The following is an 18,641-nucleotide window of genomic DNA, read 5'->3' as shown; positions in this document are numbered from 1 at the left end:
AGCCCCCCCCCCAAAAAAATTTGTTTTAAATCAACATTGGTCTCATCTGACCAAAGCACCTTTTAATGCCCTTCTTCCAACCATTGTGCTCCAATTTTTTTTCTTTCTTCTTTCTACCTACATTCATTCTGCTGGAGGCTGTAAATTTCCCCAGTGTGGGACAAATAAAGGAGATCTTATCTTAACTTATCTTATCTTATTTGTGGAGTGTGCGACTGATAGTTTTTTTCTGCGCGTCTTCCTCTTGGCTGCTTCTCTGACCAGCGCTCTCCTTCTTCGCTGGGGCAGTTTAGATGGAAGGTCACATCTTGGCAGGTTTGCGCCACACTTTTTCCTTTTTGGGATAAGATAAGATAAGATAAGATATCCTTTATTCGTCCCACAATGGGGAAATGTAATGGATTGAACACTCCTTCACCTTCAAAGTCAGCGACTCCTCCACAAATTTATCGCTGACCTGTCTGTTGAGTTTTTTTTTTGGTTTGATGCTGTTATTCACTCGTGTTTTGTAACAAAGCACTAGGATTTCACAGAATAAAGTATTTTTATGCTGAGAGTAAGTTACAAACGTGAATTAAAATAAAACATGCGGAAGTGAAACTCATGTGATCATGAGAAACACAGTTTTTTTTTCTGTGGATTTGTTTTCAGGCCTTTAGTATCTCCCATGTCCGTCGTCTTACTGTTTCAAATGCTTGCACAGCACAGATTGAATGACGTTTATTATAGTTGTAGCCCTTGAAATAGGAATACGAAATAAGTTTTATATTCATTATATGAATGAAATATTTCGGGGAAGCCAGCTATTTTCTTTTCATTCATTCTGTGTAGACACTATATAAAAAAAAAAAAGTACCGTAAATGTACCTCTCCCTCTCTCTGACAAGCTCACCCCCGGAATATTTTGCCTCTGTATTCGTTTGGTTGGGTAATATTTTGTGTCAAAGGTGGAACACATGCTGGAATGCAGGGCGGCGAGGATCAAACAAGCAAACGCGATAAACAAATCAAATTCATCTCATAAAATAATAATAGTAAAAAAAAAAAAAAAAAAAAGTACATCCCAGGCAATCCAAGTCTGGCGATAAATCCAATCCATCATGGACTAACATTTCAACATGTTCGGTCGGCTCTTGCGTGTTTTTTTTCCTGAGCACCCTTGTGAAGGTTTTAACAAGTCCTCTTCGACTATGAAGTTGACTCCAATTATTCACTATGATCTCACGCACTCTGTTTAAGACCAGTGGTCCGGTAAGGCCCACAGTGACGGATAATATCTCATCCTTGTCCAGTGGAAACCCCTAAAAGTGTTTTCCTCGCTGCTATTGAATCATTCGACACTTTGTTACGTTTAAAGGTTACCTTCCCACCCTAACGCGGGTCAAACATGTTGGCCAATTTCTGAAATCGCGGTCCCCATTCGTTGAGGTAGTCGTAGTCCTGGTCCTCATCCGAGCTGCCGGATGCGATGGAGCTGAGGCTGCCTGCCAGTGAGCCCTCTCCTTCGTAGTCATAGATCAGGGCCGTGTCGTACGGCGGCACGTTGGGATCCTTATCGGCAGCCTGCAGACCCTGAGGGAAAGAAATGGCCTTTGTGCAAGAAGGAAAAAAAAAAAGTCTCGGCGCATTCTCATTCTCACAGAAGATGAAATGCTTCATAGAAAATCGAGTGTCAGATGCTGAAATGCCAAACTGTGGTATCGTTCAACACCCACTCATCTGTTTTCAAAAATGCGTGTCCCCCATTTTGGGTCACGAGTGATGCCGGAGCTCATCCTGGCTGACTTTAGTTTACGCCCTAGATTGGTTTTTGGTCAACTGCAATCACGATGTGTCATTTACCTCTGAGTAATATTATTCATTCATTCATTCATCTTCCGAGCCGCTTGATCCTCACTAGGGTCGCGGGGGGTGCTGGAGCCTATCCCAGCTGTCTTCGGGCAGTAGGCGGGGGACACCCTGAATCGGTTGCCAGCCAATCGCAGGGCACACATAGACGAACAACCATCCACGCTCACACTCACACCTAGGGACAATTTAGAGCAGGCATGTCCAAAGTCCGGCCCGGGGGCCAAATCCGGCCCGCGGTCGAATTTCATTCGGCCCTCGGCCCCTGTCATAAAATCAGTGCCGTCTGGCCCGCAGGTTGGGCGCAATGGAACACGTGTTGCATTGACTGAGGTCTCGTAGACTGGTGAGTGATGTTTCATAGAGTACTGCTTCCCTCTAGTGGCTAAATGAGTAATAGCATTCACTAAATGAGTAATAGCATTTAGACACTAGAGGACATCACTCACGAGTTAACAAGACATCACTCCGTGTTTATATTGACTGATATGTCATATTTCAAATGATCCTTGCAGTTGTGGATAAGTGTATTGCTTGTTCATTTCCCTGTTGTTCGAGTCAAAGGTTTTGTGACTATTGAAAAGTCATGGTGATACATCTTATGTTTCAAATCAATCAATTTGCACTCAGGAGACTTCTGTTTAAGAAAAAGTCTTAAACAGAAGTTGCGAGTTGTGATATACCTGTTTCAAATGAACCAAAAGAAATTCTTAAGATTGTTGAAATTAAAATAAAAATGGAAATGTGAAACAGACTGGCTTACTAAAATTTGTTGAACAATATTGTTGTTCAATGTAAAGCATGTCAGCCAAGGTCGGACCCCCGACATTTTACCACATAAAATCTGGCCCCCTTGGCAAAAAGTTTGGACACCCCTGATTTAGAGTGTTCAATCAGCCTGCCACGCATGTTTTTGGAATGCGGGAGGAAACCGGAGCACCCGGAGAAAACCCACGCAGGCCCGGGGAGAACATGCAAACTCCACACAGGGAGGCCGGAGCTGGAATCGAACCCGGTACCTCTGCACTGTGAAGCCGACGTGCTAACCACTTGGCTACCGGGCCGCTGAGTAATATTAGTGACGTTCTAAAATAAAGCAAATCCAAACATTTTGGAGGCAGACGAGTTATTTTGGCCTGCTGTCGTGCCTTTTTCATACGCACATACGCACATGAAAAACGAGCCACTTCTGGGATTTTGCTCAGCGACATGCAGAGGCGATCTTACATCGCCGATGTAGTCCTCGATGTCAGTGGGATCCGCCGGGGGCCTCCGAGGGTAGGCGGGCGACGGCAGGTTATGCGGCGCGTCCTTTCTGATGGGCTGCTTGCCTCCAACGCCGGCGACGGGGTAGTACGGCATGGGGGGCGTCAAGGGTGCATCGAGAGGATTCCACAGCAGGTCGATGTTGAAGGCATTCTGCGGTGGGGGGGGGGGGGGGGGGTGATTGGTCAATCGCATCACCAGCAAATGAAACATGACGAACAATGAGCAACTTTGAGGCTCGGGTGCCGTAAGATCGACCGGAGATAAACTCGGTCCGCTTCCAAGGTTTGTTCGATTGATCGATATTGACGCACGCTATATAGTATGCAACGAATCGGATGGACTCATTGATCACGAGGCCTTACCTCATCTTCCTCACCCCCTCCTTGTTCGTCATAGTTGAGCACATTGTCCCTGATGTCGTCCTCCGAATCCCCCACGAGCAGACCGGCTCCTTTCTTGATAGGATGGCGTCTCCCACAGGAAGTCGCCGCCACAGCTAACAGGAGCAGCACTGTAAAGCAGAACCGTTGTCATTAGCAGATACTTTCTAAATATTCATTCATTCATCCTCCGAGCCGCTTGATCCTCACTAGGGTCGCGGGGGGTGCTGGATCCTATCCCAGCTGTCTCCGGGCAGTAGGCGGGGGACACCCTGAATCGGTTGCCAGCCAATCACAGGGCACAACCCTTCGCACTCACACCTAGGGACAATTTAGAGTGTTCAATCAGCCTGCCACGGATGTTTTTTTGGAATGTGGGAGGAAACCGGAGCACCCGGAGAAAATCCACGCTGGCCCGGGGAGAACATGCAAACTCCACACAGGGAGGCTGGAGCTGGAATTGAACCCGGTACCTCTGCACTGTGCAGCCGACGTGCTAACCACTGGACTACCGGGCCGCCCGAAATGCAGCATTTGTATGGAAGATGACAATATTATACCGTTTCTCACAATTTGGAGGTTGAATACATCCATCAATCCATTTTCCAACCTGATTTATCCTCACGAGGGTCATGGGCATCTTGGAGCCTATCCCAGCCGTTTTTGGGCAGTCGACGGGGGACACCCTGAACCGGTTGCCAGCCAATCGCAGGGCACATAGAGACGAACAACCAATCGCACTCACACGCACACCTAGGGACAATTTAGAGTGTTCAATCAGCCTGCCACGCATATTTTTGGAACGTGGGAGGAAACCGGAGCACCCGGAGAAAAGCCACACAGGCACCGGGGAGAACATGCAAACTCCACACAGGGAGGCCGGAGCTGGAATCGAACCCTGTCCCTCTGCACTGTGAAGCCCACGTGCTAACCACTGGACTACCGGGCCGCCCTTTCTAAATATGTCCGCTCACCTTTTTTTTTTTTTCTTCCACTTTTTTTAGCATTGCAGTTTTGGACACCGCAACCTCGTTTAAGTTATTCTCTTAAAAGTCTCGCCAGTAGGTGAGCAACAACAAACGACAGGCTCAAAATGTAACTTACGTAAAAGGAGGCCAACGCTGGCCACGATGACGATAAGCGCAATGAAGCCGATCCCCATACCGGAGCCGAACGCTGCCCCCGCCTCAGACTTACAGTCTCCGAACGAGTCACAGAGACACACCGTGACATTGATCTGAGCGTAAGAGCTGAGTGTCGGCTTTCCGGAGTCGGATACCAACAGTGTGACTGCGTATTCTCCATCCCCCAGGTCGACGAGAGGCTGCAGCATTGCATGCGTGTCTGAAAGTCCAAAAAGGGGCGCGCACAGGAATGCAAAAAAAAAAAAAAAAGAGAGGTCAGATGATTTAGGGAGAGCAAATGTGGGCTGAATTAGTCATGCACATGCCCGGGCGATGCCTGTCGTCATTTTTCCATACGGTGAGCCTGACCATTGACTTGAATGACAGTCCAGTTGAGGGACACATCGTCGGGCATTTCAAAAACGAACGGCGCCGCGTGCGGAGGAAGGTCGTCGTCCTCGGCAGTCAGCACCAATCCGGAAGAAGCGGCCCTTCGTGCATCTCTGCACACGGTGCCAATCCGTGGAAGGAGCTTTGGGGGAAAGTCGTTGGTCTCCTTCAAAGTGATGGCCACGCCGGCGGTGGTCGACACGCCGCCGACATCTGAACCCGACAACGGAACCCGTTCGGATTGCGTGTGTCAGCCTGAGGTTTTTTTTTAAAATTTGAAGAACGGACCGATTATTCTGACCTGTAACCTTGACAACGGCCACGTAGATGTTGTTTTTAACGTGCTGCGATCGCATGTTGAAGGTTCTCCTTGCAGTTATGTCGCCCGTGTGTCTGTTGATGTCCAGCCACCTCTCGGGATCTCGACTGATCTCATACCTTCGGCGCAAAAGAGCCCGGCGACCATTTTCAGGGGTGAGCAAAGAATGAAATGAAAAATCCACCGGCGATGTCTTCACACCTGAGGTCAGATTGATCGGGGTCGAATGCAATGTTGCTTTTCAGGAGCGTTCCGGGAGCCACGGATTCAGGCACGACGATCCGGATGGGGTCTTCCCTGAAACGTGGCGCTTCGTTCTCATTGACGACCGTCACCACCACGATTGCACTGCTCACTGGCAAGTTTGGAGCCTTGTCGCTCAGCGGGTTGATATTCTCCGCCGTCAGGAACAGAATGTGCTCCTTCTGTGCCTCATAATCCAGAGGCTGCAAGACAAAGAATAAAATCCATCCGTCCATTTATTTTCGGAAGCACTCATCCTCACAGGGGGGTGCGCTGTAGCCTATCCCAGCTGACTGTGGGCACTCGGCGGGGGACACCCTGAACTGGTCGCTAGCCAATCACAGGGCACACTTATTCATTCATCCCTCTCCCTAACCGCTTGATCCTCACTAGGGTCGCGGGGGGTGCTGGAGCCTATCCCAGCCGTCTCCGGGCAGTAGGCGGGGGACACCCTGAATCGGTTGCCAGCCAATCGCAGGGCACACAGAAACGAACAACCATTCGCACTCACATTCACACCTAGGGACAATTTAGAGTGTCCAATCAGCCTGCTACGAATGTTTTTGGAATGTGGGAGGAAACCGGAGCACCCGGAGAAAACCCACGCAGGCCCGGGGAGAACATGCAAACTCCACACAGGGAGGCCGGAGCTGGAATCGAACCCGGTACCTCCGCACTGTGAAGCCGACGTGCTAACCACTGGACTACCGGGCCGCCCCAGGGCACACTTATATGAACAAAAATTCATACTCACACTCACAATCACACCTCGGGACAATTTCGAGTGTTCCATTAACTGACCATGCATGTTTTTTGGAATGTGGGAGGAAACCGGAGTACCCGGAGAAAACCCACGCAGGCGCGGGGAGGACTTGCAAACTCCACACAGGAAGGCCGGAGCTGGAATTGAACCCTCGACCTCTGCACTGTGAGGTCAACGCGCTAATTTCTTGTATTCTTTGGCGTTCGACTCAGCATGACTTAGATTTGTTCTTGATTTTACTGCTTGGTGCTTTCTACCGCCTTTATTACCGATTCGTCTTACTGTTTATTGTGTATGTTAAATCGCTCCATGTACAGCACTTTGTATGCAGCGATGGCTGTTTGAAAGTGCTCGAGAAATACTTGACTAATCACTGGATGACTGGGGCCGCGCCGCATATTTTGTCTTGATTTAAAATCGCATTGTTGTCACACATCTGATTACGAGCAGTGCATGGCCCTTCATGGCCGCCCAATTGTACCGATGAAAAATAAAATCGATTATTTATGCCACAACCTTACCTTGGCCGCCATCAGAATGCCCTGGTTGGTGACACCGTCCGTTGTGACGGCAAAGTTTCTGTAAGGGTCGTTTGAGATGAAATATTTTGCTTCCCAGTTTCCCGTTCCGCGATCATCAAGGTCTGTCACATTGACGCGGCCGATCTCATAGTTCATTCGGTTCTCCACTGCTGTCATGCTGTACTGGATGGGCCGCACAGACAGGAAGCGGCTCGTGAATGCAAGCACGTGTACTGCTTGAATCATTTACCGGTTGTCCTTGTGCCATCCACGACATACATAACGACATGTATAAGTGGTCTTTTCTTAAATTAAGGGGGCTCACCGAGCTCGGGTGGAACTGTGGCGCGTGATTGTTGATATCAGACACGTGGATGATGGCCACGCCTTCACTTGTCAGTCCCATTCCACCCATATCAGCAACTTGCAACATTAGCCTGAAGGTCTTCACCACCTGGGGAAGAGAAGAACATCATTCAACTGCAACAATAACATTTACGGTCTTGTCCCAAAGTATGAAAAGAGCGCATGTGGCCAATGGCTTTATTTTTGCTGGAGACGGAACTGAAGACATGTTCTGTATGTAAATTTGCGTGAAAAAATGTTTCTGTGGACGCCTTCGAAGTTCATTTTGCTCCTCTGCCATGTTACGTCAATGAAACTTGACTTCATTCAGTGGCTCGATTAAGCCATTAAGGTTCATTTTTGTCTCATCGGTTCACGAAACAATTGACGTGTATGTAGTTGCGATTACATCCATCCATCCATCCATCCATCATCTACCGCTTATCCGGGGCCGGGTCGCGGGGGCAACAGCTTTAGCAGGGAAGCCCAGACTTCCCTCTCCCTAGCTACTTCTTCCAGCTCTCCCCGGGGGATCCCGAGACGTTCCCAGGCCAGCTGGATGACATAGTCTCTCCAGCGTGTCCTGGGTCTTCCTCGGGGTCTCCTCCCGGTGGGACATGCCCGGAACACCTCACCAGGGAGGCGCTCAGGAGGCATCCGAATCAGATGCCCAAGCCACCTCATCTGGCTCCTCTCGATGTGGAGGAGAAGCGGCTCGACTCTGAGCCCCTCCCGGATGACCGAGCTTCTCACCTTATCTCTAAGGGAGAGCCTGGACACCCTGCGGAGAAAACTCATTTCGGCCGCTTGTATCCGGGCGATTACAGTGTAGCCTATTTCAATACGTTGCATTGTATACATTCTCAAAAATCTGTATAGCAGTTAAGATGATGAGATACTGTGCATTTTGATGTGTCCTGTGGCTTTGGGGCATCTTACTTCTCGGTCAAGGCCTACATCTCTTGTGTAGATGGTTCCCGTCTCATTGTTGATGCCAAACATGGTCTTGGTAACAGCATTGGCCGGGATGCTCTCTTGGCCAATAATGGAGTAGCTGAGAAAAGCGTTATCTGTCATTGGGTCGTCTGCATCTGTGGCTGACACCGACATTACTGATGTACCTGTTCAAAGCAGTTTTTAGACGGTGAGTCAATGTGACTCTGGTCAAAATTCTTGTTTAGGATTATGACGTTTCGGATATGGAGACGTGCAGCGTGGTCATGGGGATTTACCTGGAACTGAGAACTCAGAGACGGCACCAGTGAACTGTTTCTGGGTGAAGACAGGTCTGTTGTCATTCTGGTCCAGGACTACAATTTCTATGGTGGTTGGGTTCTCCAGTCTCTCTCCACTGGTCGAGAGTGCAAAGGCTTTTAACTACAAGTTAGAAAAAATAAACAAGCGTTATTTAAGTTACCGGTATCTTTTTTGTCTCCTTTTAATTCTCATGTATGACCAATCTCACACCTTTTATGAATGAAATCTATTCCTAGTGTGTCTATATATCACGGATCAAGTGGGAGGAAATGTTCGAAGGATGTTTGGTTGGACATCAGGGCTTACATCACAGTCATCTTGTCCAAAACATTGTGTAGTGGCTCCCTTGATGACCGTAAAGTCCTAAAAAAGTTGACCTATGGCGGTCACGCCTGAGGCGCATTTGCTTTGAGGGAACATAACATGACTCATTGAGTGGACGCGTGTGAATTTCACTGCCGAAGCAGAATCTATCTATCTATCTATCTATCTATCTATCTATCTATCTATCTATCTATCTATCTATCTATCTATCTATCTATCTATCTATCTATCTATCTACTGTATCTAGCTAGCTAGCTAGCTAGCTAGCTCGCTAGCCAGCTAGATAGCTAGCTAGCTATCTAGCTAGCTATCAAGCAAGCAATGTATCTGCCGTCCTGATACCGAGCTAACTGGATGACTCTATCTAGCTAGCTAGCTAAGCTAACTTTAATCTAACTGGCAACATATGTAGCTAAGGAACAAGCAAGCAATGTATATGGCATCCAGATACAAGGCTAACTGGATCACTCTATCTATCATACACACACAGACACACACACACACACACACACACACTTTTTTTTCCCATGTCACGGCCATAAAAATGTTCTTACCGTGAAGCTGCTATACTTCTCCCTGTCCAGTGGACGCTTGCTTCTGATGACTCCTGTTTTGTCATCAATCTCAAAGAAATTTTTGGGCGCCTGATCCACACCCGGCCCCTCTAATTTATAGATCACCTCGCCTGTGAAGATTTTATCCGACTTAATCTGGTTGGGGAGAGGAAGAGAGGATTTGGGGTTGAGCAGGCAATGAGTTGAAGGGGGCATGTTGTTTCAAACTAATACATTACCTGGACCAAATTTTCTGGAACCTGCTTACTGTTTTCCAGAACTCTGATCGGAGGGATGATCCAATCTCTCTTGATCCTGACCATCACTCCTTCGCCTTTTCTCCTCCATGGGTAAACCTCCTGAATCCGTGCGTGCTGTTCAGCATTCAACACCTGCACAAAAGAGCTTGCTTATAGCTTGAACGGCGCCACTAAAATTAGGGTGCACACATGCTCGGAAATGCGTTGGGTGAGGAGCAGAAGTGTCAGAGCTTCGAGTTTCCCTCACTAATCCACAACTTTGTCACTCTCCTTTGAACTGGATATAACATTCATTTCAGAATGAGGAAACGCAAACTGCCTTTTGTTCACCACGTTGCTCATACACCCCCACCCCTACTCCCCCGCACCAACAGCTGTCCACTATGGATTTAGATCTTGTGCTTTCCCAGCCACATTCCCACCTCCCATGCACAAATTCCCCTTTCTGCTCAGCTCGGCACCTGACTGGGAGTTTGGGGTCACCTTACGAATCGGCCGTGCGGTGGGAATTCGTCAGACACACTCATATTGGAGAGTTTCTCACGCGCGCACGCACATACGCGCCGACTCTAGTGACTATACACAAAACGCCCACCCACGCACGATCATCTATTCACATTTCCGCAAGTTGTTTCCGTCGTCTCTGCGGGGAATCACTGGATCCAACGTGGCTCGCCATATGTTTAACAGCTCAAACGGCCTCTTTACAGTCAACTCATTCGTAAAGAAAATGGAGGCTGGATTCCACTTTAAAACTGTACAATGGACATTGATACAATAGCATTTAAATTTAAACAAAAAATGCTCAAAGCTCGGCAGCCCGGTAGTGCAGTGGTTAGCACGTCGACTTCACAGTGCAGAGGTACCGGGTTCAATTCCAGCTCCGGCCTCCCTGTGTGGAGTTTGCATGTTCTCCCCGGGCCTGCGTGGGTTTTCTCCGGGTGCTCCGGTTTCCTCCCACATTCCAAAAACATGCATGGCAGGCTGATTGGACGCTCTAAATTGTCCCTAGGTGTGAGTGTGCGCGTGGATGGTTGTTTGTCTCTGTGTGCCCTGCGATTGGCTGGCGATCGATTCAGGGTGTCCCCCGCCTACTGCCCGAAGACAGCTGGGAAGGGCTCCAGTACCCCCCGCGACCCTAGTGAGGATTAAACGGTTCAGAAATTGGATGGATGGATGGATGCTCAAAGCTCATGCATGCAAGGCGTCGATATCGTTTTTCTATTTTGTTTTGAAAGGGCTTTTTTTCCGTCTCATCTCAATTTCCTGTCTGGCCTGGCATGCTGTAAGATTTGACGGAGAGGAATGACGGCGATGGTTGCAGACAGAGTCAGTGGGGTGGAGGGAGGTGGGGGGGGGGGGGGGGCACACTAATTTCAGACGCCTCCGTACTCTCCACCCTGTCTATTTGTAGCCATCATCATGACACGCTCTGAGATGCATGTTTACACACACATTCCTCGAGTGCTTACCATCAACACAAATTCATCCCGGGCACCATCTGCAGCGAGCCAACGCTCAATCCCTCAACTCTCCAGTGACACGGCGTGCATTCTTTATTGTTATTTCAGTTAAAAAAAAAAACTGGCTTATGTGTGATTAATGGGCTTTTTGGGGCCAACCTCTTTGGGAAATCTTCACACTGGGAGATGGATGGGGGCTCACAAACAGAATCTGGAAGAGTCGTATGCTATTTTATGTTTAAGTTAGAGCTCTGCTCTCTTGGCTACCTTCATGATGCAACGATATTCCATTTATTGAAAATCTTTAGCATAGTTGTAGTTTGCAATGGTACACAACAATGTCAATCTACACCAACCCCCGCCCCCCCAAAAAAACCCTCAATGACAATGGCACCTAAAACAGAAAATTACCTAAAAAAAAGAACAAACAACACCAGATCAAAAGCGATCTGCTCTTTCACTCAATTTTCTTGCCTCATTCATAACTGTCTTGTCCAAGCAGAATATCTTTTTTTGACGGCCTTTTTGGATAGCGTCCAGCCGCCAACACTTTTCGAATGTTTTTACCAGACAAGGATGCAGTCCCACCAAAGAGTCACGTTACCAATTAGACGTTTGGCTGCCGCCTGTGACGGGCTGAGTGATGACACACACACACACACACACACACACACACACACACACACACACACACACACACAGTTGAACTGTTTTAGAAGTTTTTCCCAGGTACTTTTTACAACATGGCCTTTGACCCTGGGCCCTCACAGAAGTACAAATAGCTTGTTTGGGGGTGATACAGAACCCCCAAGATCCCCCCCCCTCCGACTCCAGCAAGTGCTATTAAGCGGTCACAGTCAAACTGTCGGCGCGACACCGCCGCTCTTTGCTCAGTCATGACTGCGTGGCATGGACGCTCTATTTTTGGTGGCGTAAAAAGTGTGCGCGTGCCCCCCCCCCGGGGACAGATGTCACCACTTTTAGAATGCCAAACAAGGTTAAGGGACTACGATGTAAGTAGGGCTAATGAAACGGGCATGCGAACTATGGAGCGCGGATGCGTATTTGGAACGGAGAGTCGCCGCTTGGAATTGAAGCGGATTTACATGGGACAGGAGAAGTGAACCAATCTTTTTTTTTTCCTTCAATGGACGCTACAACTTCTGGTTTACTTTCAAACTTAACTTTCATCTACAACTGCTTCAAACAACGAAGCGTGTGAGGGGGGGAAAAGTGGTTCAGATTGCATGACTGTCCGTGTTTTGATGTTCTGTTTATGATTTTACTTGATGTTAACTCTTTTGTAAAGTGCTATATCAATCAAGACGTATTTATTGTATTGTATTGTATTTAGTTGAGCCCGGTAGTCCAGTGGTTAGCGCGTGGGTTTCACAGTGCAGAGGTACCGGGTTCGATTCCAGCCCCGGCCTCCCTGTGTGGAGTTTGCATGTTCTCGCCGGGCCTGCGTGGGTTTTCTCCGGGTGCTCCGGTTTCCTCCCACATTCCAAAAACATGCGTAGCAGCCTGATTGAACACTCTAAATTGTCCCGAGGTGTGAGTGTGAGTGCGAATGGTTGTTCGTCTCTGTGTGCCCTGCGATTGGTTGGCAACCGATTCGGGGTGTCCCCCGCCTACTGCCCGGAGACAGCTGGGATAGGCTCCAGCACCCCCCGCGACCCTAGTGAGGATCAAGCGGTTAGGAAGATGAATGAATGAATGAATGAATTTAGTTGATTGACATCAACTGGTGAGCACGACTCGTTCCCCCGACCCACACCACTGATGGGAAACGACAACTTGCACTCTTTGACACGTCTATCTGAGGCTGAGGACTTATTTCCAAAACAATGTCAACGACACAATTCCACACCGTTTTATTTGTGTGTTCGGAATGGCGCCGCCCCGCCGCCCCCCCCCCCCCGCGCCCCCCGCGCGCCCCAGGCTGTAAAGTCTTTGACTGATTGTTTCCGATGAGTGAGACCTCCGTGCCAGCTGGCCGCCGCTATACGCGCTCGTGATTTGTACCCGATTTCATGGTCCAGAAGCGGCCCGCTCTTCTTTCCACAAGGGGGATTACCGAGCGAGGCAAATGGCATCGCGTATGCATCTGGGAACAGCTGTGACTGCGGCCCGTTGCTCCCCAAACATCCACCAGCCGGCCTCGACACCCCTCGGTTAATAACAGCCCTGGGAAAAGGAGAGCGAGCGCATTGCGGCGCAACTTAAAGCGATCGGGTCACACTCGTGAAAATACCTGAACGGTACTGAGACCGTTATTTATTTTGTCGAATTTTTAAGACAGGATTTTAGTTACCGCTGCGGAGCGACATTTGAAGATTTTCCTCCACTAACGAGGGGAGGGGGATGATTTGACAACCGGTAACTTCCATTTTCTTGTCTCGTCTCTTAAGGTTAAAGTGGCCGCATCTTCGACGGAGTTTTCGATGGCCTCGATTTGAGATGAGAGAAGATAAATCCGTTGGTGCACGTAGCTTAGCTCAACCCTCCTTTGAAACAATCTGTGAGAAATATTTACACGGAAACGACTTCAGCCTTTACACGGGAGGCAAATACTTTGTAAGGAGGAGAAGAAATTGAGAAAATGAAATTTGAATTTTTTTCTTTATCTCCAAAAAGTACCACTCTACATTTCACTCGCCTGCCTACGTTTGGAAAATAATTGAAGAAAAAGTAAATCCCGGCGATGTTGTCCTGGTCCTTTGGACCTTTCCTCTACCATTGTGTGTGTGTGTGTGGCCATGTTCTCATTCCGTGGTGTACAACATTATGTTCAAATCGCTTCTTTTATCCAGTTGGAATTACTTCCAGCACTTCGCTCATTCTTCTTGAGGAATTACAGAGACATTGTCAACTCTAAAAACACTCCCATGTAAATTCCACATTCAACCCAATCGACGAGTTGAACGTAACCGTGGTTTACATCTCAGATGGAGCGACGTATCGAAAGATCTTCTCCAGGGACTCACCGGAGGCGAACTCACTCACCCGACCCGACTTGGGCTGCCAAACACGGAGAAAGACTAATGACGGCCGGCGGCGCTGTTGCTAATATGTCAGCTTATATTGTCATCCATTCTCATCATGGCGCCTGCTGACAGGTGAGACAAACGATGCCCCTCAATGCTCCGAGGGCGCACATCTGGAGCCGTCGAGGTAAAAGTGTTTACGTCAACTTCAACCTCTGATTGCAACGGTTGACTCGCGTGTCCCATCCTGATGAAAACTGGCTGCAAACAGCACTCGGGTCCGAATATAAATTGGAAGAGTGGAGAAGCAGGGGTGGCTGGAGGCCGTTTTGGAACCGAGACCGAAAAGCTACATCGCTGAGGATGCGATACAAGTAGAATAGGCGTGCCATCTAACGAGTCGTTAGAAAACGCAAAAAACAAAAACAAAGAATATTTGGATAATGATCAAATGAAGAAGACGTATTTTACCTGACAAATCGCAGCGGCCAGCACGCACGCCGTCAACATCCTCCCGACCATCCTCTCCACCAGAACAACTTGAAACACGCCGCGAGCCTCAATCCTGCCCCTCGGTCTCCGGACTCTCCCTCGTTTCCTTCTCCCAGCATCTGTCCATTCAGAGCTCCTCCCTGCCCATAGTCCGGGGGTATGTCTTGTGTCCCGGGCGAGGGGTTAGAATTTCAGCAGTGGCCCTGGCGTGGACCCCAGCACATGTGCCGTCACTCACAGTCCAGGCAGCCCACAGACAGATGAAGAGAGAAGCGGTGCAGCTGTTAGCGTGCTGCAGACACAAGAAACAACTCAGCGGGTGAACTCATTTGGACGCCACAAAACGAAAGAGCTTGATGGAAAGAGGCGTGAAATTAATTTTTTTGGACAGCAGAGTGTGTAACTTTTTCACATTTCTTGTACTACATGTCAAGGTAGAACCTGCAGACGTGGTTAAAAAAAAAACGAAACGGAGGCCACCCACCGTCATGAATGATGGACTCTGAATTTCCCTGTGCGCTCATTTTTTTTTCCATTTCAGGAATGAGGAATTCCAAAGTGAATTCACCTTTTTATACCGACTTGCTGGGCTTCTCTGACAAGTCCGTAATTAGGCAAGCATGACAGTCCAGTACTAGCATTAAGCTAAGACTTTTATTTCCATGACAAGAACCGGAAGATACCGGGAGTTCTAATTGCGGTCATTTCGTTCCACAATTGAGGCGCTCACGTAATGAAGAATATTCCTCGAACAGTGGAAAGGACTATTTGGTCAAAACAAAACAAAGTGGAGTTTGTTGCCCAACTCAAATTATTCTCAAAATGAGAGTAGTTCGAGCGTGTTTTTTTTTTCTCCCCCTCTCCCTCCCTTGTGGTTTCTTTCTGACTTCCGGGTTGAGTGAACGCTGGCGCGTTTTGGCTGCCGCTGCTCAACCCGTATTGTTTTGTGTTTTTTGTTATTGTAAAGTGTCCTTGGGTGTCTAGAAAGGCGCTTATAAATAAAATGTATTATTATTATTATTATTATTAAAAAAAAACGTTTTTTTTAGGTATGTAAGTACTATAAATATTTTTTTAAAATATGAAATAATAATAGCACTTCCGGATTAAAAATCTACAACTAATACAGACACAACACAAAATTGGGTGTCACGATTGTGAAAAAGTACGGCAGTGAGCTCATTGAACGTGTTGTCGGGCCGACGGCGGCTGTCGTGTGTTTGTGTGAGTTATCAAGAGGTGATTTGAGCACCACCTGTCTCTGTCATTTTAGAAGCACGCCGTTGGCAAGAGTCGCCTTTAAGTTTCTCTTTCTTCCCCCTCCACCCTCACACACACACACACACACACCCACATCCATCATTAACAGGCTCAGACCACGCTGTGATTGTGTGTTTAGTGTGCGGGCCTGCCGATGCAGACAGAATCCGAACAATAAAGACGTTTTATCGACAGCAACGGTTTCAGGCTAAACCTGTAACATTCCTTGGACCAAGCCAAACTTGACGCTCAAGTTTGACAGCGGATCCAGCCGGCAAGAACTCCTCTCGCGGGAGACCTGGCGATGATGCTCTGCTGCCCACTTTTGGCTGCGAGCGCACATCAACTCTGATGTGCTTTGCACGCTGCTGGTCAAACATTGCATCAGTCGTCAAGCCTATTGCGAAATTAAAATCGAAGCGAAAGCAGGCATTTTAACCGTTTCAACAGAGATTTGCCACATTTTATGGCCATTTGCACAATCTCGCTAAAATTGGGTCTAAAAGTTAATTATGTTGCATATTATTGTGCTGTCAAACCAAAAAACAACAAAAGTCCATGTGCATCAAGAAAGAACAAGTCAGCCGAGTTTCTCTTCTCTTCTATTGTGGTCCTCTCTTTCTTTTCTATTCTGCTTTTGTTGGGGTGACTGGTGTAACAAAAAGGAGAAAATCCATACAATTGCTGATTTTCACAGAAGAGTATCATATTTAACTCATTCACTCCCAAAGACGTCATTAAACGTCTTTTGAGGCTTGGTCCAGAATGAGTTAATTGAAATATTACTTATTGAATTATATTCTTAATATTGCGAATGTGTATGTCGTACTAGATCTATAATGAGAAATAGAATTGTGCGTAGTTTCATCTGGCTGTAATTACCCATCCATTTTCTAATCCGGTCGCGGGCACCGGACAACCATTCGCACTCACACTCACACCTACGGACATTTTAGAGTGTTCATTCAACCTTTTTTGGAATGTGGGAGGAAACCGGAATACCCGGAGAAAATCCACACAGACACGCACGCAAACTCCACACAGGAAGGCCGGAGCCGGAATCGAACCCTGCACCTCTGCACCGTGAGGCCAACGTGCTCACCAGTCGACCACCGTGCCGATTGTGATTGAATTGAAATTTAACAATGAAAATTACATTGATTTGTTCATGCGCGTTTCCCGACCAAGGTGGCGGAATGATGTTGAGGTGGAAACAAAACAACAGCCCCCCCCCCCCCACAAAAAGAAAAAAGACCCGACTCAATCATGTTGGAAGATTGCGCTCTTGCTTCTCATTGCCTCATTAAACAAGTCATTATTGGGCTTTACGAGGAAAGCTATTCAGTGTGGTTGTGAGCCTTGTAGAACAAAACTCATTTGAACATTTCCTGACAGTGCCTGTAAATCAGCGAGACCGTGCAGATGTGCTTGCTTCCCATTCCTGCACTCATTCACATTGTACTGAGTTACTGTATCTTAATAATGCAACTTTATGGACATTAAGGGACTCCGAGCGGGTATTTGGTGCCGCACTCAGCAGCGCTTCTCAGCTTCTCATACCGACTACCCGCCCCTCTCCCCACAAAAATTAAAATGTCCCACCAGCAAGAAGAAAAAAATAATTAAGACCCAAATGGTGTGTGTTACAGTGATATTTACAACGGAATAATTAAACACTTACAAGAACCATTGGACTTAATTATTGACAGTTCAGGATATTGAATGCAATGCTAATAATCTTCAGAATGCCACAAATTCATACGCATCAAAATATGTTTTGACATTCATTCGGAACCTCATAAACTCATCAAGTATTCTAATTTTCAAGCAAGTAGCAACAGTGTTTGAAGAAAAAAAAATGCACGGCAACACGATATGTTTTGCTTTGTAGATTCACATATTAAAATGTACTTTGAATTTATTGAATCAAGGGTAGCGGCCCAGTGGTTAGCACGTGGGCTTCACAGTGCAGAGGTACCGGGTTCAATTCCAGCTCCGGCCTCCCTGTGTGGAGTTTGCATGTTCTACTCAGGCCTTCGTGGGTTTTCTCCGGGTACTCCGGTTTCCTCCCACATTCCAAAAACATGCGTGGCAGGCTGATTGAACTTTCTAAAATTGTCCCAAGGTGTGAATGTGAGTGTGGATGGTTGTTTGTCTCTGTGTGCCCTGCGATTGGCTGGCGATCGATTCAGGATGTCCCCCGCCTACTGCCCGGAGACAGCTGGGATAGGCTCCAGTACCCCCCCCCCCCCCCCGCGACCCTAGTGAGGATCAAGCGGTTTGGAAAATGGATGAATGGATGAATCAAGGGTCCACCAATTGTTGCCTAAAATGGTTGGTTGGACACTTGAAAGCGAACATAGAAATAAATAACAGAGATTACGGCCAACAGTAGAGGGCAGTGTTCTACCATTAAAAAAAAAGAAGAAGACAGGCGAGGACAGGGGAAAAAAACCCTGGTGGGGCAACAGCCTCAAGAAAGCACATTTCTGGATCTGGAGAAGACAACAAAGAGGTGGTGTAAAGCTACACACACAAAACCAGCTACTCAACCATTTTTTTCTCAACAGAAACATTCATTAAATCGTCAATTCAAGACTTTTGTCCCTTTATTGATGACTGACCAAGCGGCCATTTGCATTTGCATTCCATTTCTTAACGCGACTGCGTGCTCTTTTATCTGTTGCAGACAAATACCGGAGTGAGAAATGGAGAGAAACACAAAGGTGTCTAATGCCGAGTGTGTGCGAGAGAGAGAGAGAATGGGCGCTGTAAGAGTTTCTGCTGCAGTGCCTTCACCCCAAGTCTGCCTCCACCGGGGGTGGGTTGCCAATTAGAGCCA

At 47.6% G+C, this 18,641-nt stretch overlaps 2 protein-coding genes across 2 annotated transcripts in view; both read right to left on the bottom strand.

Annotated features, from left to right (window-relative positions):
• Positions 1-704: 704 nt before the first annotated feature.
• cdh15 (cadherin 15, type 1, M-cadherin (myotubule)) lies at positions 705-14,623 on the bottom strand. Its single transcript, XM_052062471.1, has 14 exons — positions 14,519-14,623; positions 9,577-9,729; positions 9,338-9,493; positions 8,435-8,579; positions 8,142-8,323; positions 7,183-7,311; positions 6,858-7,040; positions 5,532-5,776; positions 5,313-5,449; positions 4,991-5,224; positions 4,602-4,841; positions 3,480-3,628; positions 3,076-3,267; positions 705-1,572 (listed from the first exon to the last, which is right to left on the bottom strand). Exons 1-14 carry the CDS (start codon positions 14,567-14,569, stop codon positions 1,372-1,374), a joined length of 2,397 nt encoding a protein of 798 aa, XP_051918431.1. The 5' UTR covers positions 14,570-14,623; the 3' UTR covers positions 705-1,371.
• Positions 14,624-14,702: 79 nt separating this feature from the next.
• Positions 14,703-18,641, bottom strand: part of acsf3 (acyl-CoA synthetase family member 3) — a 58,097-nt gene continuing 54,158 nt past the window's right edge. Inside the window, exon 12 of the transcript XR_007961958.1 lies at positions 14,703-14,831. The gene's annotated coding sequence lies outside the window, so the exon portion shown is untranslated. The remainder of the gene's footprint in view (positions 14,832-18,641) is intronic.

This window comes from Hippocampus zosterae, chromosome 4 (genome assembly GCF_025434085.1).
Source record: "Hippocampus zosterae strain Florida chromosome 4, ASM2543408v3, whole genome shotgun sequence".
NCBI classification, from domain to species: domain Eukaryota; kingdom Metazoa; phylum Chordata; class Actinopteri; order Syngnathiformes; family Syngnathidae; genus Hippocampus; species Hippocampus zosterae.
This window is presented reverse-complemented; position numbering and strand designations above follow the sequence as displayed.